A 25,014-nucleotide genomic window follows, 5' to 3' on the forward strand; every position below is an offset into this window, starting at 1 on the left:
AAACATACAAAAACAAAACAACAAAAACTCTCACTGACTCTCTAGAGCCAGTGTTTGGTTTGTCCAATCTGGGCTACCGTAGAAACATGGCGTGCCACATGGCCGCCTCCCCACTCCCTCTGTATATAACACGCTCATTCTAACTTAACAAAGACACAGCAATTCTTATTTTCAGGTGATTGTACTCTAATTGTATTTATTAATTAACTCAGTAATACAATAAACGGTCATTGCAATGCAAATTTGATAAAATACACCCTCTCTATGGGTCTCAGTCATTATATGCTTAAATTTCATAGAGTTTCATTCCTTCTCATTTAATTTCTTTTTTTTCTACATTCAATTTTGTGTAATATAGACAGACAAAAAACAAAAACAAAACAAACTCTAAGATAAGGAATTTAAATATGTTTATTGACGAATAATCTAGATGGAGCCTTCACTAAAAACATGACACATAGATTTCAGAAAGTAAAAGTGAAGTGCAAAAGTTAACTAAGAAAATGCAATATTTGCACCAGTTAAATGCTGTTACACCCACTGCAGTAAGCAATGTACAAAAACAAATAAATACTGCTTGTATGTACTGTCAAACTTTTTTTTTAAAAGTACACACACAAAAAAAAACAAAGTCAGGTGGACTATGTGTGTGTGTGTGTGTGTAATTAGGACAGATAATAGATGCAGACCACACTGGTAATGATGCTCAGGTAAGCTGATGCCAGCAGGGATGATGCAGTGCTGTAGATGAAGTATGTTTTTCCCAAAACTTCAGAGCCTGGAAAATATGAAAGGAGATTCATTCAATCTTCAGATTCATTCTTCTTGTAGCACAATGTGTTTTACTTCAGTTTTTTAATTTACAAAGTTATGGATACTTTTTATGCAGAAGTGTCTGCTAGATATCAGACTCAGTAAAACAATCAAAGCTGAGATATTCTGTCCTTCAGCCCAATATATGGGTCATACAAGGGACTTTTAGTCCCATTATAAATTTCCCAGGATGCAACTCAGTAGCGTCTTTAATTATACCCTTCCTGCTTGGTAAATGCCCATGTCTTTCAAACTCCACACTCCAGTAAGTAAATCAAGCTTGATGAGACAATCTGAGATGACAAACTAATCATTAAAAATCAGAAAATGACCGTCACAGTGTCATCATGGCTACTTTCTCAGATTTCAGAAAGCTCCTTCAGAGGCACAGAAGATGTGCCTCACCTGTTTAGGACTTCCTAACTTCCTGTATAAGGTGCCTCTTTTCTTTAACATACCCTGGTTTGTATAGTGGCAGTCATTCATGACACACCAACAGAGAGATCCACAGATATCCTTGAAAAAACTTAAACAAGACTACCTGTTATGGTTGCCTTAGAGATGGCGGCCACCAGGTTATTTTCAATCCTGCAGGTGTAGGCGTCACTGACGTTGACTGACTGCAGCATGCTGACTACACTGAAGATCCCTGCAGAGTTTTGGTTGAAGTTGGTGCTTCCCTGCAGGACGGTCCCGTTGTAGTTCGACCATGTCACGTTGGGTTTAGGGAACCACCTGCTTGCCTCAGCAGACAGGCTGCCATTGGAGAATTTAAACATGGGGGCTGAAAAGGCTGAAAAAATAAAGGTGGGAAGTAAAAATCCTCAATCCATGCTGCAAGGCAGTTTTCCAAGGACAACTACAGTCAGCCGTCACACAGTGCAGAACTACCTTTGTAAAGTCCCAAAAAGGAAAGAAATTAAATGATTACTCTACATTTAAAGAGAATGAGAACACCTTTCTTCCCTCAGCCTGTGTCTCAACAATTTATTAAATGTTTCTTTACTGCTTTGAAATGCTAAGCAAGTTAATTAATTTTTTGATGAAGGTTTAATGCTCTCAGGGAGATTCAGTTTCAATGCAAACACATTTGACAGTCGAGTGTTCCTACCTGCTGTCCGGAGCTGAATGTTGAGCTTTCCTCCGCCTGCAGAGGAGCTGATGCTGCAGGTGTACTCCCCCGCATCACTACCTCTCACATCCCTCAGCAGCAGGGAGGCGTTCCCTACGGCTACAGCATCAGGGAAGAGCTCAGCTCTCCCTTTGAACTGTGAGTTCTGCTCCCCGATATCCGGAGCTCCGTTCTCATACTGGTAAACAAGTCCACTCAGCCCCGTCTTCGTCCAGGTGACCGACACCTGTCCGATCGAGCCTTGTTCACTTGACGTGGGGAGATAGCAGCTGAGAAACTCATCGTCACCAAGGTTGGCAATGGGCAATGTGTTGCTGCTCATCAGCCCAGGCAAGGAGTCTTTGGGACGAGGACACAGGTACGGACGCATCGTGGAGAATAAATACTGATTATTAATCCTATTTGCTTGAGATTGAACAAACTTATTAAAAGATTTCTGTGATGTTTCTGGAGATTTTTAAAGATTTTCTTAAAGAATAGGTTCACATTTTTTCCAAAACCTCAAAACAACACTCACTGTAAAGCACATAGTTATTAGTCACTGTGATTGCTCCCCAGTGCAGACTGTAAAGAGACCCTTTCCAAAGTGAATCTGATGTAAGAGTTCAGGTCTTTCCAAAGTTAAAAGTATGATGAAATTCCCTCTTTTTGTTACCTTGCCCCCCGTGTGGCTCAACAAGGAAACACTGTTGACCCAAAACCACTTTAACTGACTGTGAAGCAAATAGTAAAGGAATTACTATTTGCTTATCAGATATTACAGTTGTGGTACAACTTAAGTAGATACTAAAGCAGATCTGAGTCAGATACAAATGACAGATAATTCTCTGGCTGTAGTTGAAGAATGTCCTCTGAACGTTTTTTCCAGCTGTTACTGACTGTCACTTTAATGTGGGAAAAGCTGCATATTGCAGCTCACTTTGTTCTCCCAGAGGCACTCACATATCCTGAAATTCACTGCAGCTGCTGAGTAGTAAACGTCTGCTCTGAAAGATTCAGAAATACATCAACACTGCTTTTTCATTCCCAGATCTTTCCTTTCTACTCTAAATATGATTGACAACCCAACCATTTATAACATGATTAATAGTCTTCTGCAGGAGTATCCTAACCCTCCCAACTCCACCTGAACCCTGAACCTACCCTACCATCAAATGCACAAAGAAACACCACACATAACACTGCACATGGAGAGGGTTTTAAACACGTGTGTGTTTTCACAAGTAGTAACCGCTTTGTGTTTAGACAAACACAGCATGTGCTCAACACGCCCATGTATCCCCTCAGGCCTGACAGAGTCATCACTGACAACTACAGGATCTCACAAGGATCCGCGGGCCTTACTTGAGAAGGTCAAGGCTAAGATGAGGATGATGATGGCCGAGAATAAGATGATGAGGGCAATCATGCTGCACACAAAGAGGAGCACAAACACAGCAAAGTGTAAGGACACAGACACACCGCCAACTTAGGTCAACAGTAACTTGCAGATCAACTTCACAGCACACAAGAGCAGAAGCTCCTGATGTACAAATCTGTGGCGGAGGAAGATGCACAAATATCTGTCATTCAAGTAAAAGTGTCAGTGTAATCAAAAAATACTCTTTTGGAACTAGAAGTTTTGCATTAAAGAAGTATTATCAGCAAAATCACTTTAAGCATCAAAAGTAAAAGTAGTTGTTCTGCAGTGACCAGTTCATTTTTACATCATTTTTACATTATTGTTTTATTTGTAAATAGCATTTTATTGTTGCAGCTGGTCAAGGTGAAGGTACTTTTAACTATTTCATAACAACTTACAGACATCAGAAATGTGACAGTGGTCCCCTACTGGACCCTGCTTTTCTCCAAGGAGTCACAGGGCTAAACAGTTGCGAACCTCTGGTTTAATATTTAACAATGCATGTATACTGTCACATACAACAACCAGTAACTACAGCTGGCAAATAAAGTGAGGTGTAAAAGTACAGTATTCTTCTCTGAAATGTAATGTAGTACAAGTATAAAGCAAGATAAAATAGAAGTAGAAGTTACTGAAAATTGCACTTAAGTACAGTACTTGTGTAAATGTTCTACGTTTCACCACAGTCGACACCTAAACGCTTAAGGCCACACCTGTAGAAGATGATCTGTCCGAGGGACGCCATGGCTGCTGACAAAACCTCTTGAGAAGAACGAACGATCTGATCCTGTTGCTTAAATCAAAGTCCAGTCATGCCATTCCTCCTAAATATGCCCCGTTCCACTAAAAAACATCTATACACACGCTGTACTGCCCGACAGGCTTTGCTGACTCTCACACAATGACAGTCTGCTGTTTTGCCTACTCGGTGTCCCTCACAGCACTTTTAACACAACACCATAAGTAAATATTGCCACAAAGGCGTGTACTGCGTACTGGTTGACATGTCATCACAGTAGCTCATTGATCTTATCAAACTAAATGTGCAAGCTACTTATTTGAAGACAAAGGGGCTCGAATTCAGCATGAAGTTCACTATGCTTTAATACACTGTAAAAATGTGTAATGCATATATATATGTATGTATGTATATATGTATGTATATATATGTATGTAACCTTAGCATATATACATATCATTGGCTGCTGCTGGCTAACGTAAATGCAGAAGAATGATAGGCACCCCAGGTTTCCTCCAACAATTTACCCAAGGTGGAGTAAATGTCGGTTTGTTGAGGTGGAGAAGCCTCAAAAATGAGCAGAAAAATCATGCATTTTACACTCCAAGTCTTTTGTTTTTTTTTGTTGGAAAATGTCCTATGAGATAGAGTACATATCCAGTGGCACAAGAAAATAAAAATGCCAGGGGTAAAAGTACTATAAACACACTGTAAAAAAACTCTGTTACAAGAGAAAGTGCTGAATAGAAAATGTGACGTAAGTTTAATTATGTATTTATGTATGTATGGTCAGTGTACGTATGAAATTTACTTAAAGTATTAAAAGTGTAGCGTCAATCTGAGGGCAAGATTGCGCATGTCTGTCCTCTGCTCGAGAGCGTGGGAAACAGGTGCATGAAGAGGACACTTTGGAAACAGAGTCTACTGGAAAAAAATGGAAACACTTATGTTTGTTTCAGGGGGTCACTTGTCCCTGGACTGAACTTTTCTGGACTCCAGCTCCCATTTCAGACATTTTTCTGAAGAAAGGCTGACTTGGTCTGGGACTAAGAATTTTTAAGATTAAAGTGATACAGTTAAGACTTGAGAATAAGGCAGTGACACATAATTTGAACCTGATCCAGTGAGAATCTGGTCCAAGACGGGGCATCAGAAAATCCATGTCAAAAGCAGAAGAACTAAATGCAAAAAAATGTCCCCTATGACTGTTATGATATCATATGACAGTATATCATTAGATTAGTATTACTCATGCATTAGTGTAAAGGCAGGTATAGTGACAAAAACGAACCTAAGTGACTGAGGGGCTGCTGCTACCTGCTGGAATTAGTAATTGACGCGTCTGTCGTCTTCCAGGCCCAATGAATCCAACACTCGTTTGCAATCATCAACATTTATTTATAGATTTACGTTCTTGACACTATGCGCCGGTACTGAACTGTGCATACAAACAAATAGGCTCACATAATTTGTCACAACGCATAAACAAAGTGGACGACCACGATTCGACGTGACGTGACGTGACGGTTAAAAAACTGTTTGCTCTCATTCAGCAGCACACCACCTGAGTAATTACCTCTTACTCTATTTAATCATTTCTGCCCCCACAGTGCAGAGCGCCCCCTACTGTGGCTTCCAGACAATAAACAAAAAATAAACACAAATACACATAACCCAAAAAATGGCTCTAACTGCAGGATTTTACTGTTGTAGTTGGTTGAGGTGGAGCTAATTTTCAGTTATTTTGTATATAGGACTGCTAATGATTGCTTTGATAATAGGATTAATCTGATAGGTAGGTAGTTTCATTTATAACAAATATCATATTTCACAAGCTCATACTTTACATGCAGAAATCTTAAATTGTAAAGTAACTAAAGCTGTTAGTAAAAAGTATAAGTACCTTAAACCTGTACTACCTGTACCGTACTCGATCAACGATACAGTTAATGGTTGCTATTTGCACTATTTTTCAAGCCATTTGAGAGAGCGCCTAAAGACCTTTACATCATTATCATTATCAATATTTGTATTCATGAAATCTAAATTTTTGTCATCTTTATTCATATTCAGGGTATCTGTACCTATTGGCTATATATCTTTATATTGAGGCAATTTATCACTGGAAATAGTGTGTAACATGGCTATTATGACTAAAATCCTTGATGTGAGTTGCCGGAGCTGTGAATCAGCCATTGAAGTGGTACATTGACATGTCCAGAATTTCACAGCAAAGGAGGCCTGAGACTGTCACTGGCTTCTCTGGTTGCTGGGCTTCATATGGCAGGTTGTGATTGGTCAAGCCAGGCGCCGTTGACCTCCACACAGTACCTGGAGGAAAGATGGTGCCCGTCTGCGTATGTTTCCAGAAGTTGTGACGGGGAAAACACAGAAAAGCTGAAGACGAACACATCGTCTGTTAATTTGAAAGGAGAAAACATCTTTCTGTGGATTATTATCATGTTTGGGACTAAATATTTTTACTACACATTAGTTGCAACCTTATTGCACTAGATCCTCTTAGATCAGACCAGATTAGATCAGGTGAATGAAAAAAAAAAGTTCAGCATTAAGCAATACTTGTGTACTGTGGAGGACGTGTCTCAAAAAAATCTCTCTGGTCCTCTGGGTTCTTTTAATGAAGCAATTATTGGAGGAGATGTTGGCTCCCAAAAAATCAGTTTTATTCTAACATCAATAGAATGTGCAAGATTACAGAGCTCTGGGTCTCGACTTAGCCTTTCCCTGATCCACAACAGAGTTGGGTCAGTTCACGAAGTCTGACCCTCTACCTCTCCCTGACCCAGTATTTTATGGATAGAACATGAGGAAATGCTGAAACAGTCGTCGGCTCCTCCTCGTTGTCGTTGGGCGCTCTCTCTCCTCTGCTTGGTCATCTCTGAGAATCCAACGTCACCGCAGCAACCTGTTTGCAAGGACAAATCTAGAGAGACAACCTTATCCCTGACGCCAACCTGTTCTATCTTAGGTCGCGGGCCCCAAGATGTCTCCCATGCCAGGCCTCTATCTCAAAACCTCCTGTTCTAGGTCACACTGGCCTTAGATATATTTTGCACACAAAGAATCACTCCTCGTCTAAATCACTTCTATGAATAATAAAGGAAAAACTTAACCGGGAGAAGTAGAATTTCTGTTGATTATTCAGTCACACAATCCATCAGCAGAAAATATGAATCAGATCGACATATCAGGATCATTAATGTAAGCATATGCATGTAATCTAACTATTAGCAGAATATATGTGTGTAATCAAACTTACCAAAGTACAGGAATATGACCCAAATATCCATCAGTACAGAAATCAGTTATATATATTATGTATAATAATATGCTGCCAAGTTTTTTGTTTTAGCCATATGAAATAGATTATTTGCAATTATGCTAAAAAGTTTAGTACAACCTGCTGTGACGACAAATACACTGACAATGTACCAAGAGAGAAACAGGACGTCATCATGAGGAAGCACAAAGCGGCGACATGCTGCCCTTCATGACTGAAAAATTCTGCCAACCTCAAGTCTGCATGTGACACATGTTAAGATATATGCACAAGCACAGTGAAGTCACAGAATCCAACCAAAAATAAGAAGTAGGATCTATTTCAGTTTCCACATTCTGACCAGACACATGAGAAAAATTAAAATCAGAGCATTTCCAGTAAGACCCTGCTGACATTCAGCAGTGCTCATGGCTGTGTGACTTTATCAGCTTCATCAACCTTTAAATCTCACAGTCCTTTGATTCTGCTGTTTGTTTCATAGCATGGTGACACCTACTCTTGTGCAAGTGTGCAGCAGTGAAATCACTCTCAGTTACATGTGTGAAACAGTGAATCGACAATTTCAAGTATCTTTTTAAAATACACACCAGACGCAGCATTGCAAGCTCAGCTTTTGATGCCCTGCATGAACACGGCCCATTTCTCCTGACATTATGTATTAAACAGCTTACTTAAAACAAAACAAGTATCACATGGAGCCCAATGCAGTGTTGTTGCTGTGATAATAAGCATTTTGTGTTTTTCAAACACAACAACACATTAGTCCATGCATGATTTGTATTCTCTTGTACATCTTTCTATTATGTGTTTGGTCCTTCTTCAGTGTTACTCTCCTTCCATGGGTTTTACCATGTTGTCTATGTGAGATCAGTTGATATATTTTTATCTCAAATGTGCACATCCAACTCTGTCATGGGGTCAGTAACTTTATTGAAAAAATGTCAGTAGCATGCAAAGTGTAACAAAATGATAGGCTTATTCTACATATACGGAAAAACATTCAATGAAATTAATATTTTCTTATTTTTTATTTTCTCTGGTATTTGTGTCCAAGCCCGTCGACAGGGGGGGGCAACCGGGTATGTTGTCCCGGTCCTCAGGACCATAGGGGGCCCTGAATGACCCTTAATTTTTTTTAATTTTACATTTACATATTTCTTCTTAATTAAATCATTGCCTGATGAATTAAGTATTATTTTCTAATCATTTTCTAATTTCAAATATATATATTTTCCTTTTTTTGCACAACACCCCTACCCCCCGTCTTACCAGAGAATGGTTTGACCCCGCTCTGGCGCACTTAAGGCTACGCTACATACGTGCCCTGAAGCGGGAAATTTAAATCTGTCATTTAATTTACGTAAATTTGCGCGATCACCGTGACCAAAGCCCGATTCGAATCTGTCACTTGTAGCCTAATGAGCTGCGGTATGACAAGACATGCTGCCCGCGTTGAGCGGAGGAGAGAGGAGGTGATGGGAGATCAGGGAGGTGATGTTAGTCAGTGGGGAGCAGGTGCGCAAGGGTGACCAGACTCGGGTCCGGCGGCTGGATTTATCTTGGGTTTACAACCCACTGTGTATTATAGTAAACGCTAATACGAATCCATCACCGAAACAGCACAAACGAGCAGCAGTGGAACAGCAGAGGAGCCTGTCAGGAGTCCTGTGAGGAGGGGGCGTGTCCCGGGTCCCACCCAGCGCAGCAGCCACAGATCAGCAGGGAGCGTGTGTCAGTCAGTCTGCATTCATCATGAATGCGGTTGTTGATGTTGTTGTTGTATTAGTAGTAATGAAGGCCTATCTTTTACCACTGAAAGCTGGCTTTCTGACTTTTCAGAGTCACTTGAAGACCAGGTTTGTCACCTGAAAAAAATATGCTGCAACATTTGAGGATGACCTGGGACCACTAGACCTGCTCAATGACATCTATGGCATGGGTCTACAAAGTATTTATGTTGATCTCTGCACAATGCTTTGCATTTTCTTGTCTTTGCCAGTGACTGTAGCTGAAGGAGAGCGAGCCTTCAGCAAAATGAAAATAATAAAAAACTACCTACGCTCCACCATGTCACAGGGCAGGCTTAACAACCTAGCCATGCTCTCCATTGAGCGTGAGCTTGCTCAAATACTGGATTTCACTGATGTTATAAATGACTTTGCTGTCAAAAAATCTAGGCGCATCACTGTTTGAGGGCTTCATAACCCCAGGGATGTGGAGGGGGCAGGCATAGGATGTTTAGTTATACAGTTTTGTTGCTTAGCAGGCAGGCATAGCACTCTCAGTTGTATTGTATTGTAGCCTACATGGGACAATAGATGGAAATGGTTTGTTTATATTGTGTCACATCACATTACTGTCTGTTAACTGTCCATCTCCAATTAAATAATTTGAAAATCGACAGTCATTGCTTGCAAAGCGTTAAAAGTACTGCGTATGTTGTCGTGACAAGCCGATGGGGGGGCCCTATGATGGTCTGTTGTCCCCAGGCCCCAGCAAGTCTGTTGACAGCCCTGTTTGTGTCATATGCAGATACAGTGATGATTGCTGGGTAATATGTCGTTGTCCACACTCACAAACATGCTGCTGCAGCTGTGAAGTTCACTGTCCTCTGCTGATGCTGCTCAGATCCTGAAACTGTCAACTCCATTCTTTTTCTACACAGTGCAGCCAAGCAGCAGCTAAAAACAGACAGCACAGACCTCCACATGTGGACAGATGTTGTGTTCAAATTCACTGTTACAGACTTCAATGTCTCTGATGAAGGAAACTGGTTCTGCTGTTGTTCAACGATGAAGAGCAAATTTGTTCCAATATGTGTGGTAATTAAATGTAAACCTTCCCATCAGTGTGTGTGTGGGGGGGAAACAGCAGCACTCTGACAGGATCTGCTCCAGCAGCAGGATCAGCCTGTTGGAGAGCAGGAAGCAGATCCTGACAGTCCTGCTGATATTTATGCTGCTGTAATGCATAAAGTTGGTGATTTGCAGGTCAGATTGGCTGCAGGTGTTGATTACCATATATTTTTGTTGGTCAGGCAGGTGGGTTGGCTCTCATGATGGGTCTGGTGAATGCTGTAAAAAAATCTAAGTGTGTGCGTATGTGAGTAAGTGAAGAGCTTGTCATAATAGCCTGCACTGGGGCCCGTCGTTACTAACTGGTTTTTACTTGCTAAAGTACTGCAGATGAAAATGAGCGTAAGCTCTCTGGTAGTAAGCTTATACTCGAGTGCAATATTTACAGTAAAAGGCAACACTTATGTTTATTATTGGAGTATTTTGGGAAGCGCTTTCTTTGAGTGTTAGAAGACTGATAAGTGATGTAAATACAGACAATGCAGTCAGTGCGGTCGCACTGGGGCCCAGCGTGGGTGGAGCTGAGGTGGGCTGAATGAAGCCTGTTTGCTAGCAGTGACTCAAAGCCGTAATGCTAATAATTATGCATAGATTTAAGTAATATAATTAATGTAATGTAATTAATTTAATTAATTAATTTCAATGAGTGAGTTATATAAAAATTCACCCCCTTTGCAGTTGTCCTGAATGGGGAAATTAGCTACAGAAACCAGAACCGTTTTTAGTACCAGTCTGTAAACATATCTATTTCTGCTGTAAAGTTGGCAATTTTAATATGGACCAACAATAATAACAAATAATATGGAGACTGATTGGCTTTTTTCATTCTTCAGCACCAGAGGTTGGCATTTGGGTCATATGTTGTTGATGTTGTCCAGCGTCAAGTGTCTTTTTGATCTCGTGCTGAGACGATACATGTGCGCTTTATAGCTACTAACTGTTGTCACTACCTCACACCACTGCACATCAGCCTGCGGAGTGCAGAGCAGGAGCTGGGAGGCGGTTATCTTAGACCGGAAGTGGAAGGAACAGTATGGTACCTCTCAAATGATGTAAATTACAGATACTGTCACCTGTATTACTTTTCTTCCTGAACCATTTTGATTTATTTGAGAAAATGATTAGTGGTCAAAATGAGGATCTCTTTCTTTTCATTTGCACAATAAAAGTTTCATGGGAAAGCCCTCCTCAGTTATTCGAGAAGTGAAAGCATACGGTGCCATCATTGTGAAAGTGCTGGCACATCGTGGTTAGCCGCCGCAGCACACGGCTCGCTGTCTGGATGCATTATAAGCAGAACATCTTCACTGTTCATGTGTGTTGACGCCTTCTCACTCAGCTAGAGAGAACATCACACTCACCTGTTCGATCATCAACCGGAGCGGCCTCGCAACAGAACATCTTCCACTTCGCCCATTGTTCTTCAGTCTGACCCTCTGCTCAGGCAGCATGACCACGACTCACCTTGGTCATGATTTTCCTCAGAGACTCAAACTCATAAATGCAGTGAGCGTGTTCCTGCTGATAGTCATCTTCTACCTCCTGCAGTACATATTTGACATGGATTTTGTGTGCTCGTGCAGACCAGGTATACACCTGAATGGCTTTGTGTACCTGGCCATCCCTCCTGTGATCCTCACCTGGGTGGTCAACATCACTGAGCCTCTCTACCAAAAGGGGATGTTTTCCATGTACCGCAGTCGTAGGTGCATCAGTGGCTGCTACTATTTTGTGAAGCTGTTGGTGACTTATCTGAGCCTGAGTGCTGTGTGGATTTCATCTGTTCTCTTGGAGATTGGTACGTTTGCCTGATGACAAACCTCGGCGCCTCTCAGACTGGAATTCCTTGCAAAGACAATCTGACCTATGAGGAGAAACAGATCAAAGCTGATTATAAGACTGCGTCACTTGTAAGTAACATCTTTAATGAGTCCGATTAAAGAAGCACAGTGATGTCTTTCGAGTTTCAGACTTAGACTCTTATAAAAACTAAGGAAGTTTTCTTCTTCCGTTTCTTCTAATTATTAAATATTTTTCCATTGCCTCCAAAAGCAGTATGATGGATATGAGGTTTTTTTCTGATCTTAAAGCGTAGGTAACTTCAGCCCACTCAAACTAATTCACAAAAGTTGTTGAAAGATTGCAGCCACGGCAGAAAAGTTCAGGGTCAAAGGAACAGTTCAGCATTTTGAGAATATGTATGTTTATTTACTTGTTTGCTGAGAGTAAGACAAGAAGATTGATCCCACTGTCTGTCGTTGTTGCATGGTGAATATTCACATGTAGCACGTCTGGGCTCTGTTCAGAGGTACCTGCTGTTGCTGTTGCAGTCAAGATGGACAGTTTCCACAGCCCGTACAGGAAGTCAAACCCACATCCTGCTAGATCTGAAACCCACTTAGTTCAAGTGTCAAATTTACAGTATCATAAACAGTATTCTGACTTGACTTTTCCAGCGAGTTGCTTTATTTCTAAATACTTTGTGTTTTCCAGCCCTGCTGCTCACTGTCCTGGACGGTTCCTGTTTGGAACTAGAAACAGCTGTTTTCCAGTCTTTGTAGTTAAGCTAACTGGCTGCTAACTCTAACTAACATCTAACTCTCTGCCAGAAAGCTAATAAAAACATCTCTGCAAGGGTTTCTTTACAGTTTTATTAAAGTGGTCACACTTCACTTTACAATTAAAGTTAAGCAACTAAAAAAGTTACTATTGGCAAAAGATTACTTTTATAGTGAAAGGGAATCAGCATTTACAGTTGCTAAGAGACCAGATAGAAGGATGTGTGAAATACTTGATACAGTCGTCCCTCACCTTACCTGGTTTGATACTGAGTACAATCAAAAATTAGTTACGTTACATAAGAACAAACGAGAGAAAGAGAGGTTGTTACATGTGTTTAAAGTTTGCCTTCTTCTTGTTTTTTTCTCCAGGATTTTGGCCTGTACCTAATCTGTTCTCTCATTATTATTTGGAGCATTGCTGAAAGTGTAACAGCGTATTGTACCAGAAAGAAGACGTGGAAAAAGGGCCAGGGGTCCAAACTGGAGCTGTTGCACCCTCCTTACTACAGAGTGGTTTATGAGGGTCTTCTGGCCGAGCAGGTGAAGAGCCACCTGAAAAACGAGCTCACAAAAATAGCAACAGAAAGAGCGAGAGCTATCTGTAAGCCCTACCTTCGAGCTATCGGGGATGTTGAGCAGCCACTTCAGAATGCACGTGATAGCAAAGACGACAACGCAGTTTTGAAGGCCTGGCGGACAATTTCAGCCCCAGATTTCCCCTTCGTTTAATGTAAGAGGACTCACAGGCAGGAGCAGGGACGTTCATCTGGGAGGATGGAGGAGCCAGAAGTTTCATGAAGAGGAAACACGCCATCTTTTTGTTTGATTATTTTATTGTAAATGATTTTCTTTATTTTCTGCTGAGCCATGAGCTGTATGTAAAGGACAGTCCTGCTGTCTGTTTGCACCAGTTCTAAATCATTTTCTCACAGATCCATCTCAGTCTGCTATTACAAGACAAATCATTCCAGTTGTTTAACTTGTTCTCTCCACTGATGATATGAGCGCAGTCCTCCTCCCCGAGTTTTCGATGTCCACCACCATTATCAGGCTGTGCTTTCCGCCAGTACCTGAACAGGTCCATAAACAAGACAGGAATGACTGTTAATGTTTGGCAGTCTATAGTTCATGTTATTCAGCAGGAACTGCTCCCTGAGCCTAAGCAGTGTGGGCCAGTGTGCTGCACAGAGAGTGATCACCCAACTCTGCTCAGAGTGTTTTAGCATGATTTAGCTCGTTGTTTCCTCAACTCCACTCTCATCAGCATCATTTCCAGCCACTGCAGGCAGCTCTCATCAGTCCTCTCTCTCTCTCTCTCTCTCTCTCTATGTATGTATGTATGTATATACACACACACACATACACACACACATACACACACACACACACACACACACACACACATATATATATATATGTTCAAAAATTCCACTAAAAATTCTCCCAATTATGTAAATTCGTGAAGATCACAGCCTCCTGACTGAAGTGGACTGATAGCACCACCTGGTGGTTTTACTGGGTAAACTATAGTTCAACAAAGTGGTCAAATTATTACATTGTGTATGTTATTCATGAAATTTTGCTCACATGCTGATTTTGTGGTGTTGATTACTCTAAATATTTGTGTTTCCAGAGTTTACTGAGGCAGACCAAAAACAAATACATGGCACTAACAGAAACACAACAGTTTATGTGTTTTTGTTTGATATATTTTTATACATAACCAAGATGATGCTCATCTCTGCCTTACTTTAGAGTCAGTGGAGCTCCATCAATCCATGTCCAGGTCCCCTCTTTGACTCTGTCAGTCAGCCCAATCCAAGCCAGAGTTCCCTCCGCAGTGAAGTTAGAGAGGAACCTCTGTTCAATAAGTGTTTATATTTTAGTTTTAATGATCTCACATATAAATATATAGCATTCAATATAAAGAGTGATAACTGAACTTATTCATCCAAACATGATTATTTGTTATGGTAAAAAAAAAAAAAAAAAAAAAAAAACCTTTTGGTTATTCTATTTGTGCTTTTACACCTGTTTTGTTTTTTTTTTTAATTAAAAAGTGTAATTCAGCCTTTTTGTCAAGGTCTTGCTTTGCGATCAGGTTTTAGACATGCAGTCAATTCACCACTTTGATCTCGGCTAATTTATCTCAACAACTATTAAATGGGTTGCTATGGAATTTTGCCAAAATTGATCATAGCCAGAGGGTCAATCCCTGCCTCCTTCCTCTGCTGCCACCATCACATGTCATTTACACTAGAGTATTTGAACATGTATTAAATGTCCGGTGTGTAGGATTTAGTGGCATCCAGTGGTGAGTTTGCAGATTTCAACCAACTCAACATCCCTCACCCCACCCACACTGGCTATGGACTCTTGGAAATCGGGCAGAAAGAAGTATATCTACATGAAACATTTAGAAAGCTATCAACATGTGTTCATGTATAAATGTCAGACACAGACACATACGCAGTACCTGCTCTTCAGTACTGTCTACGACCACCAGATCTGCTCCTCTGGCGCTGCAGTCCTCTCTGCCCGTCTCCCAGGATCCAGACTCATTAGAGAGGAGGTAACAGGCACACCTGAACTTCGTCCATCCTGCAGGACACGGACCTTATGTAAGAGACAATCAAGCTTTAAAAACACGACAGCAGCAAGGTCGCAAACATGCATATGTGATATCCAGCCTGAAAGGTTGTCTCTAGTTTCTACATTAGTTAGTTAGTGTTTTTGTTCTTTATAGTCCTATTTCACAAATGTTCACTTTTTCACTGTGTGTAATGCTTACAGTCACTTTATTTTCTACACACTGCCATTTGCTGTAGATATTTTTTTTGTGCAATACTTTTCATTACTACTGTTTGCTTTTTTGCTATTTTATTATTGTGTATATAATTTTTTACTGCTCGCTATTGTGACATTTTATTATGTATAGTTTGTTCTTTATAGTTTTATTTCACAATTTTTCACTTATTTCACTGTGAGTAATGCTGCTGCTGCACTGCAATTTCCCAGAAAGTCTAAATAAAGTCTATCTATCTATCTATCTATCTATCTATCTATCTATCTATCTATCTATCTATCTATCTATCTATCTATCTATCTATCTATCTATCTACATGCACATATCTACAGTATGTATTACTAATAGCTGCAACATGGCGCAGCGAGAATCTCTCCCTGCTCTCTCGCTTTGTTTCTGTCTCACACTTAGTTAGAGTGCCAAGATTGAGATTGCCGATAGCAAATGATGGTAAGATGGGGCCTAGTGACACATTTTTCTTTCTAACTTTGAACTTTGGTTGTGTTCTTGACCCCTTCAAAGCACAGGCTGAGTGGTCAAAATGTGTGCTGTGAGCTGTCTGTTAGGGTCCACATATTAGACCACACACCTGTTGACTGCAGCTGTTTTTTGCAGAAGTGAGATGACAGATTGTGGTTTTCACCATGTTGCTCCTGTAGAGGAGAATGTGTGTGCACAGTGCTCACACTCACTCAGTCTGTTCAGCTCCTGAGTGATTTTAACGAGGCTGGCGTTCAGCAGGTCTCTCTCTTCAGTCAGGGATGAAAACTCGCCGTCGCTGGCCTGGAGACGCTCAGTCAGGTCGGCTCTCATAGCGGAGAGCTCTGCGGCTGAATGCTGCACTGAGTCATAGTCTAAAATAAAGAGAATAAGAGAAACCACGTGTCTGTGTTCAACACAGGACCTCACAGACAGACACCAAGTGGTTAGAAGTGTGTGGTGGATGAACCAGTGCTGAAGTGCATTCAGTCTTAAGACTAATGTGTCTGATTGGACTTGCTGCTGTGAGTCTTCTGCTGTATATTATTTCTGTCTCTGTATGAACTGGACCGCCTTCTTTTCTACTCATTATACAGTATATATAACACACCTTGTCTTTCATGTGATGCCACTCTTTTAAAACAGAAGTATCTACATGTACAGTATGGATGGATACAGTTTGTTGCTTTTTCTTTCTTTCTTTAAAAGTCAGTAAAAGCTTTTCCTTAACACAAAACACATTTTGTATCCACATGATACAGAAACAGTTCCCTTATTAAAGTTAAAATGTTGTTGAGTTAAATCACTCTCAGCTAAGCGACTGTATGGAATATGTAGCTGTCAGCAGTAGAGAGATGAATACGAGCACTTTTGGACGTGTTTCTTAACAGTTGCACACTTTTTTTCAGAAATTAGGACATCATGTTGTCCCAGCAAATATGCTGATGTTGAATAAATGTTGACAAGACGACCGGACCCAGTAACCAAACATGATGCTTGTGTTTATCCTAAACTCTGCTTACACAGCGTCGCTGCTTTAGATGCTTGAATATGCATATTTACCTTGGTAAAGGCAAAAAAAAAAATGAGGGAAAGTCATGCAGGAAGACCAGCAGCAATCAAGAGTACATGAAGGGGACAGTAAGTGCAAGACAGGACAGCTGAACATGAATTAAAGGAAGGTTAAAATACACACCTCAATAAAATATGAGAAGAATTGCTACTAAAATCATTACTTTGACTTCTGAATTTGGACTCACAGTGGACACCGAGGCCGATGAGTCCAGCCAGCAGGAAGACATTGAGCAGCCCCAGAAAGAGAACAACAGCTCCATGAAACCTCCTCCCTGAGCTCCTGGGACCTGAACACAGAGCAGAGCAGGTGATACAGGACATGATACAACAGCAGTCAGTCTGTCCACCTGTCTCTCTGACTGAACATCCTTACCTGTCTGATTTGCTGAAGCTCTTGGTTTGGCAGACTTGTCGTGTTTAACATTGACGTAGATTTCGTCCATCTTGGAAGGGGCCAACTCTGTACTGAAGGGTCAACCCTGTAACGCAGCTACAAGGCAGAGTGCTTTCGTTCTCTTAAGATCTTCGTTTATGAGGAAGTTACAAGTTTCAGAGGTGCTGAAAGCGTTTTGTGTGCTGCTCGCTTTGAAACAAGATTAATTTCAGACGCACCGTCTATTATGACATGCAGTTTAGGACATTATTGATGAGAAAACTGGGAATATGGAATGAGGTGACAGCTCTGATGACAACACCACACTGACACATCTTTTATTTCAAACATACAGTGTAATTATAGCCTGCTACAAAACTGACAGGAACCCACAGTGTGTCTGAATAAGTGCTTCAACTAGCAAAATGACATGTGATGAAGGATGGTCCTGAACTACGGTCTCATATTCTCCATATGCAACTATTCTGCAATAGGAAAAGACAGCGTGGACGAGTGGTTTCACAGAATAATTAGCTATAATGTTGTATTTTTATTGTAGTTTTTTTTTTACTTTATTTTATTGCTATTATTTAGTGGTTTTACTTCTTTTTTAATGTTATCATCAAGCGTGTTTTATTCTCCATCTTTAATGTTCTTATGTTCATTCTGTGTCTTTTAAGAAGACTTTATAAGATAGACTTTATTCATCCTCAGCTGGGGGATATTCATGCGAAGCATGTGATTTTTTGTTGTAAATCACTTTGAGCTGTGTTTCTTGTATGTAAGGTGCTATACAAATAAAGTTCATTATTATTTTATTGATTTATTTTTCAAAATCTCTCGGCTGCACTGTGCCTCTATGCAGACTCATCTGAGGTTGCAGTAATGAAGCCGCGGTCATGCAGCTGCAGCAGATATGCAGCTGGGGGCGATGTGGTCACTTGTTTTTCTGTGTGATTTACACATGGCTGCTCCAATCAGCAGCGTGGAAATACTTTCACCACAGCAGACACAGCTCGTTTCATTTTCTCCCTTCTGCCATGTTACATAAAGAGAATTTAAGGTGTATAGAGAAGGATCCCACTTAGGCAAAACTCTTTTTATAATCTTTTTGGATATAAAGTTCATATATATAGTTGATTTTATTTGTCTATCAAGTTTTGTCTTATCTTATCTTTAGGAAAGACTCCCATTGCTCCTGCAGTGGTATTATTACTGCAGTCAAACACTAGCTTCAGCTCAGGTGAAGTTGCTGAAACTTTTTCTCCAATCAGACTGGGGCTCATTGGTAAAAAGCCAGGGCCAATCGGGGACTGTATTTCACTTACCCCACCTACATGAATTAACCCTTAACTGGTTTGACTTTCATCATTGTGGGAATAACTGATCATTTACCGAAACGTAGTGGCTGTGAATGCTCCAGTGTGGGAGGACCATAGTACTTGGAGGCTTGAATAAATTCATCATCAGAGACTCTTATTTCCAACCAGGGCTGTCAACAGACTTGCTGGGGCCTGGGGACAACAGACCATCATAGGGCCCCCCCATCGGCTTGTCACGACAACATACGCAGTACTTTTAACGCTTTGCAAGCAATGACTGTCGATTTTCAAATTATTTAATTGGAGATGGACAGTTAACAGACAGTAATGTGATGTGACACAATATAAACAAACCATTTCCATCAATTGTCCCATGTAGGCTACAATACAATACAACTGAGAGTGCTATGCCTGCCTGCTAAGCAACAAAACTGTATAACTAAACATCCTATGCCTGCCCCCTCCACATCCCTGGGGTTATGAAGCCCTCAAACAGTGATGCGCCTAGATTTTTTGACAGCAAAGTCATTTATAACATCAGTGAAATCCAGTATTTGAGCAAGCTCACGCTCAATGGAGAGCATGGCTAGGTTGTTAAGCCTGCCCTGTGACATGGTGGAGCGTAGGTAGTTTTTTATTATTTTCATTTTGCTGAAGGCTCGCTCTCTTTCAGCTACAGTCACTGGCAAAGACAAGAAAATGCAAAGCATCGTGCAGAGATCAACATAAATACTTTGTAGACCCATGCCATAGATGTCATTGAGCAGGTCTAGTGGTCCCAGGTCATCCTCAAATGTTGCAGCATATTTTTTTCAGGTGACAAACCTGGTCTTCAAGTGACTCTGAAAAGTCAGAAAGCCAGCTTTCAGTGGTAAAAGATAGGCCTTCATTACTACTAATACAACAACAACATCAACAACCGCATTCATGATGAATGCAGGCTGACTGACACACGCTCCCTGCTGATCTGTGGCTGCTGCGCTGGGTGGGACCCGGGACACGCCCCCTCCTCACAGGACTCCAGACAGGCTCCTCTGCTGTTCCACTGCTGCTCGTTTGTGCTGTTTCGGTGATGGATTCGTATTAGCGTTTGCTATAATACACAGTGGGTTGTAAACCCAAGATAAATCCAGCCGCCGGACCCGAGTCTGGTCACCCTTGCGCACCTGCTCCCCACAGACTAACATCACCTCCCTGATCTCCCATCACCTCCTCTCTCCTCCGCTCAACGCGGGCAGCATGTCTTGTCATACCGCAGCTCATTAGGCTACAAGTGACAGATTCGAATCGGGCTTTGGTCACGGTGATCGCGCAAATTTACGTAAATTTAATGACAGATTTAAATTTCCCGCTTCAGGGCACGTATGCAGCGTAGCCTTAAGTGCGCCAGAGCGGGGTCAAACCATTCTCTGGTAAGACGGGGGGTAGGGGTGTTGTGCAAAAAAAGGAAAATATATATATTTGAAATTAGACATTCCAAGTTGCCCCCCCCCTGTCGACGGGCTTGTTTCCAACCAGCAATCAACACTGGTTCCTGTTGACCATGAAGACAGTCTTTCCTCAGCCTTAACTGAGGCGTTTGGACTGTCTTAATGGGAACAGAACAGCGGGCTGTCTTGTCTGAGTCACTCTCTGTCATCCCTGACCTCCCCAACAAGAGGATTTTGTGGCACCGTCATAAGGCCTCTGTTGGCCACATGTAAACCTACAGGAATATTGTTGTGCCCTGGACTTAAAAGCAGGAGGCTGCAGTGAAAAGATGGATCATTTATAACTGCTGGACCAGAGTTTAGGTTTGAGTGTATCTTCAAGCAAAACACCGAACACCTCTGACCTCCCTGTTAGAGACACGATAAGGGATGAAAGAAGAGACATAAAGACAGTCAAGGACATTTTTTCAAAGCTTTTAATTCTGCTCACGATTACGTTAAAAGACACAACAACACAGATTCAGCGCCGGCCATCACAAAGAACATCACCACAACTGACAAAACACATGAACGTTATGTTAGCTAAAAGAAATTCATTCTAAATGACAATAAATTCTTTCTTTCATTTTTCTGAGACTCACGCTGACAATTGAATATCATTACTACTTATTCATTTTTATTATATTTTATATATTTCTATTCTATTTAATTCATTTACCAAATGACTTGTTTAAGATCAGATTTTCATGTCATCTTCACCCATTTTATTCTTCTATTCATTAAACTCTTTGTTATACTGTGTGTGATTGTATAAGTGATAAACTAAAATAAAACTTGATTTGATTTTTTATACACAATGAAGCAAAATTTTTATCACAATGTTTAATTATGATTTGAAGTTTGGCCGTCACAAAGTTTACAGACTCACACACTCACTCATCAAACTATTTATTGGTTGTGCTAAAAGCTTCATTGGATCTTTGATGTGCTATCATTGTACAGGAGTTTATTGCAGTTTCAAGTCAAACTTTGATGCTATAAGAAGTGGCTCCAGCCTAGATTTCTTTGATAGTTTTCAACTATATGAATAAAGTCTTTTTATGAGCATGTTTATCCTCTAGTTGTTGTTTGGAGTTTCATGTATGACCAGAGACAAAAAGGAAAAAAGCTCTGGATCAAGGCACAGATATGTTGATGAAGCTGAAAGGGTGAGTAACAAAAATGTCTTTAAAAAAGGCTGAGCAGAAACATCTCTAAGTCAGTCACAGTCATCAAAGATCATGAGCACTGACTGAGGGGAGCAGGACACACTATAATATTGGCAGATATAACACAGCTGTGGTCTGGCAGGAGCTTTGAGCCTTGACTTTCTACTTGCTGGAAGAGAATGATGATCAGAATACTTCATCAATAATCACTCAGATATACCTAATGCAGGCATAATTAAACAGATAGAACATCCTCAGCCTGATGCAGAGATGTTTACACAGAATAAAGAATGAACAGGACTGCCTTCTCTGTTCAGACACACTTATTGTCCACCAACACTAAATCTTTTTCTCACAGATCCATCGCAGAGAAGCATCACACGACCGATCGTTCCAGTTTTCGGCAGTTTTCTTGCCGGTTCTGATGTGTGCACAGTCCTCCTCACCCCACTTTGCGTGTCCACCACCGTTATCAGGCTGCTCGGCCTCCCAGTACCTTATAGGTCAGTCAACAAGGGAATCATGAGATACAAATCAGAGGTCAGTTCTCCTCAACTGCCACCAAATACCAAAGTAAAACCCATGTTTAGAGTGTTTTCATGCTTGGGTCAATTGGTTTTTGTTGGATGCCAGGCTGTTTCCATTGAGAATTTTGGATGTTTGGGAGAGTGAAACTTGGGTTTGGACCAGGAAGTCAGGCTCAGATGCAGCATGAAATGATGGTGAGTGTGCTTGAAGCATTCATGTGTGCTCCATGGAGTCCACGAACAAATGTGAAAGCCCAACCCGCCATGACACGATTGTCGTACATTAACGTCATATTAACGTCCTCTGTCACTGCAGTACAATTTCCACCAAATTCACCATGTCACCACATGATATAAAATGTAAGAGAAGATTTTACACACCTAACATACAGCAGCAAACAACCAAGTAGAAACACATTAAAACCTAACCTAAGAGTCAGTGGACTTCCATCAACCCACATCCAGGTCCCCTCCGTGTCCTTGTCAATCAAACCAATCCAACTCCAAGTTTCAGCCTCAGTGAAGTTAGAGAGGAACATCTGTCTCAATACAAAAAACAAACAAAAAAAACACATGTTAGGCCTTTTTCTGATGCTCTACCTTTTAATGTGATTTGACCTTGTTTACTTTAGTCTTACTTTATTTAGTCATTGCTAAGGCGTCCATTAAGTACAGCATATACCTCATTCACCAGGTCTACACACAAAAATGGTAATTGATGGTTCACAAAAAGGAATCAGGACACAAGGAATTTCATTCAATTGTGCATGAAATCCTAAAAAAATGCCTGTAGCCAGATTTTGATATGATTAAGTTTCAACAAGTCAGTCATGTTGACTGACGTCCAGATCTGGATATTTCCACAAACAGTTTTTAACTGATAGACAGATCTTTTATTGATCAAATGGATGCAATATTACAAACTGCATGAAAACAAAGAAAAGGTTAAAGGAGTGTTTGCTTGCTCGGAGCAGAGCCTAAAGGACAGCAGTGTGAAAATTCTTTGAAACATGGCACACGCGTATGCTAAAACTAAGAATATCAGCCGAAGCACATTCAGAAAGTGTGAAGGTCATCAAGGTGTGAAATATAACGTGTGCAGCACGAGCTGAACATCGCGTGTTTCTAAAATGTGTAGCGCGACTCTTCCAAGGTGTTACAACAGTGCAATGAGGGATCAACACCCACCCACACCCACAGGATGGACACACAGTACCTGCTCTTCAGTGCTGTCTATGATGACCAGATGTGCTCCTCTGTTTGTGCAGTCCTGTCCACCTCTTGTCCATGAACCAGACTCACTGGAGAGGAGATAACAGGAGCACATGAACCTCCTCCATCCTGCAGGACAAGCTTTCTCTGGAACACACAACATAAAAAAATAGTTGCAAGTCTGCTTTTGCCAACATCAGATGACAAGGGTTAAAAACATGCACATTCAGCGTGTGACTCCTATTGTGAAATACATAGAGAGTGGCCATTTATTCTGCCTGGAAGTATGCTCAGCAATACATTTAGCTGTTTAGATTTCATGTTCCACAGCCTCACATGTTCAGTTGTGTGCAAACTGGTGCTGCATACCTTTTCAAGAAATTCAGAGGGACAAGTTCTCATCCCCTCTTCCTAGGTTGAATGGCTGTGTCAGAGCTGGTTTTAACATTTTACTGATCACATTTAAAGCACTTGATCGGGTTGGCCTCTCTTTTGATGAATTACTTCTTCCCCAGAAGCAAGAGAGCAGTCTGAGATTTTCAGACACAGCTTTCTCTAACATTTCAGTCTGACTGAGCTTTAGTGCTTCAGTGCTCTGGCAGGCAGGTTGTAAACCCTGAGACACTCTTTGAGTTCATTATTACATGCAGTAGTAGCTTCCATGGATAGTTACTTTGGCAACAAATCAGCCTTTTGGTCACTTCAGTGAGGCTGGCGTTCAGCAGGTCTCTCTCTTCAAAGACGGAGGAAAGCTTGTTGTTACTGGCCTGGAGACGCTCTGTCAGGTTTTCCTTCATAATGGAGAAATCTGCAGCTGAACCATGAGCTGAGACATGGTCTGAAATACATCAAAGACAATGTCACATCTATGTTTATTAAGCGAAAGATCTCCAATACTGTTTCAAACATCCAGATGTAGAAAAACTGAAGCAAATCCATGTAGTTATCCAAAGTAGAAAAGACATGACAAATAAAACCTGCACCAGCGTGTTAGCACACACCCACACACCATATCAAAATGTGGAACTTTTATGCTTGGTAGGAAAAAATAACTGAGAAGATAAGGACAAGCAAGAAGAAAAGACAAAAACAGCTTAAGAATATATGAGAGAGAAAGAAGCCTGTGCAACACGGCAAACTTCTGAATGTGATTCCTGAACTCACAGTGGACACCGAGGCCGATGAGTCCAGCCAGCAGGAAAACACTGAGCAGCCCCAGAAAGAGAACAACAGCTCCATGAAACCTCCTCCCTGAGCTCCTGGGACCTGAACACAGAACAGAGCAGTGGATACAGGACATGATACAACAGCATTAATGCCAGTCTGTCTCACTCCTTCTTCTTACCTCTCTGATGCTGTGATGCCTTTGGGTCAACAGAGTCGTCATATTTAACATTTGCATAGATTCCCTCCATCGCTCAGAAGTGTGTCAGGTATTTGGTGGAGGGTCTGCTCTGCAGCAGAAGTTTCTCTGAATGAGTTCACTTTTCTACTTGATGAGGAAGTCACATCTCAAAGTCGCTAAAAATAGTTTGTGAGAATCACCTCCATCTCACTCGAAACAGGAACAAGAATGAAGTTTGTGAAGTTGAAGGGAATAAAGTCATTTTCAAGAATATTTGACTTTACGGGTTCTTAAAAAATCAACGTATGAATGTTTTTCTGAGGAAGCTTCTTGGCTTTTCATTTGCTGCTCACAGGTTCATACTGCTAATGTTGACACTACAGGTCAGTTTGAGGAGAAAATCTTAAGCCAGTGTCCACAAGACTCGATTCTTC

At 41.1% G+C, this 25,014-nt stretch overlaps 3 protein-coding genes across 4 annotated transcripts; all 3 read right to left on the reverse strand.

The window, feature by feature from the left end:
- Positions 1-190: 190 nt before the first annotated feature.
- On the reverse strand, positions 191-4,248 carry vtcn1 (V-set domain containing T cell activation inhibitor 1). 2 transcript variants are annotated; one of them, XM_041951283.1, is made up of 5 exons: positions 4,061-4,248; positions 3,290-3,354; positions 1,925-2,284; positions 1,355-1,606; positions 191-778 (listed from the first exon to the last, which is right to left on the reverse strand). In XM_041951283.1, the coding sequence occupies exons 1-5, from the start codon at positions 4,090-4,092 to the stop codon at positions 666-668; spliced, it is 822 nt and encodes a 273-aa protein (XP_041807217.1). In that variant the 5' UTR covers positions 4,093-4,248; the 3' UTR covers positions 191-665. The 2 variants fall into 2 exon arrangements, with proteins under 2 accessions (XP_041807217.1, XP_041807218.1); XM_041951284.1 differs by lacking the exon at positions 3,290-3,354.
- A 10,301-nt stretch (positions 4,249-14,549) lies between these two features.
- Positions 14,550-17,606, reverse strand: LOC121616269 (CD209 antigen-like). The gene is made up of 5 exons (XM_041950985.1): positions 17,537-17,606; positions 17,349-17,450; positions 16,302-16,463; positions 15,280-15,419; positions 14,550-14,663 (listed from the first exon to the last, which is right to left on the reverse strand). The coding sequence occupies exons 1-5, from the start codon at positions 17,604-17,606 to the stop codon at positions 14,550-14,552; spliced, it is 588 nt and encodes a 195-aa protein (XP_041806919.1).
- A 3,174-nt stretch (positions 17,607-20,780) lies between these two features.
- Positions 20,781-24,704, reverse strand: LOC121616545 (C-type lectin domain family 4 member E-like). The gene is made up of 6 exons (XM_041951349.1): positions 24,581-24,704; positions 24,400-24,501; positions 23,909-24,073; positions 23,240-23,382; positions 22,453-22,562; positions 20,781-21,992 (listed from the first exon to the last, which is right to left on the reverse strand). Exons 1-6 carry the CDS (start codon positions 24,648-24,650, stop codon positions 21,836-21,838), a joined length of 747 nt encoding a protein of 248 aa, XP_041807283.1. The 5' UTR covers positions 24,651-24,704; the 3' UTR covers positions 20,781-21,835.
- Positions 24,705-25,014: the final 310 nt, after the last annotated feature.

This window comes from Chelmon rostratus, chromosome 13 (genome assembly GCF_017976325.1).
Source record: "Chelmon rostratus isolate fCheRos1 chromosome 13, fCheRos1.pri, whole genome shotgun sequence".
NCBI classification, from domain to species: Eukaryota; Metazoa; Chordata; class Actinopteri; order Chaetodontiformes; family Chaetodontidae; genus Chelmon; species Chelmon rostratus.

Excerpts from the sequence above, each read along its gene's own strand:
- LOC121616269 (XM_041950985.1), bottom strand. The coding sequence starts at position 17,606 with ATGGACGAAATCTACGTCAATGTTAAACACGACAAGTCTGCCAAACCA. Across the intron at positions 15,420-16,301 it reads TCAGGAGCTGAACAGACTGA|GTCCGTGTCCTGCAGGATGG; the intron begins GTGAGTGTGAGC and ends CTCTTACATAAG. Across the intron at positions 14,664-15,279 it reads TAGACAGTACTGAAGAGCAG|AGGTTCCTCTCTAACTTCAC; the intron begins GTACTGCGTATG and ends CTTATTGAACAG.
- LOC121616545 (XM_041951349.1), bottom strand. The coding sequence starts at position 24,650 with ATGGAGGGAATCTATGCAAATGTTAAATATGACGACTCTGTTGACCCA. Across the intron at positions 24,502-24,580 it reads GGCATCACAGCATCAGAGAG|GTCCCAGGAGCTCAGGGAGG; the intron begins GTAAGAAGAAGG and ends TTCTGTGTTCAG. Across the intron at positions 23,383-23,908 it reads AAGGCTGATTTGTTGCCAAA|AGAAAGCTTGTCCTGCAGGA; the intron begins GTAACTATCCAT and ends TGTGTGTTCCAG.
- vtcn1 (XM_041951283.1), bottom strand. The coding sequence starts at position 4,092 with ATGGCGTCCCTCGGACAGATCATCTTCTACAG. Across the intron at positions 3,355-4,060 it reads GGACAGATCATCTTCTACAG|CATGATTGCCCTCATCATCT; the intron begins GTGTGGCCTTAA and ends CTTTGTGTGCAG. Across the intron at positions 1,607-1,924 it reads CATTCAGCTCCGGACAGCAG|CCTTTTCAGCCCCCATGTTT; the intron begins GTAGGAACACTC and ends TTATTTTTTCAG.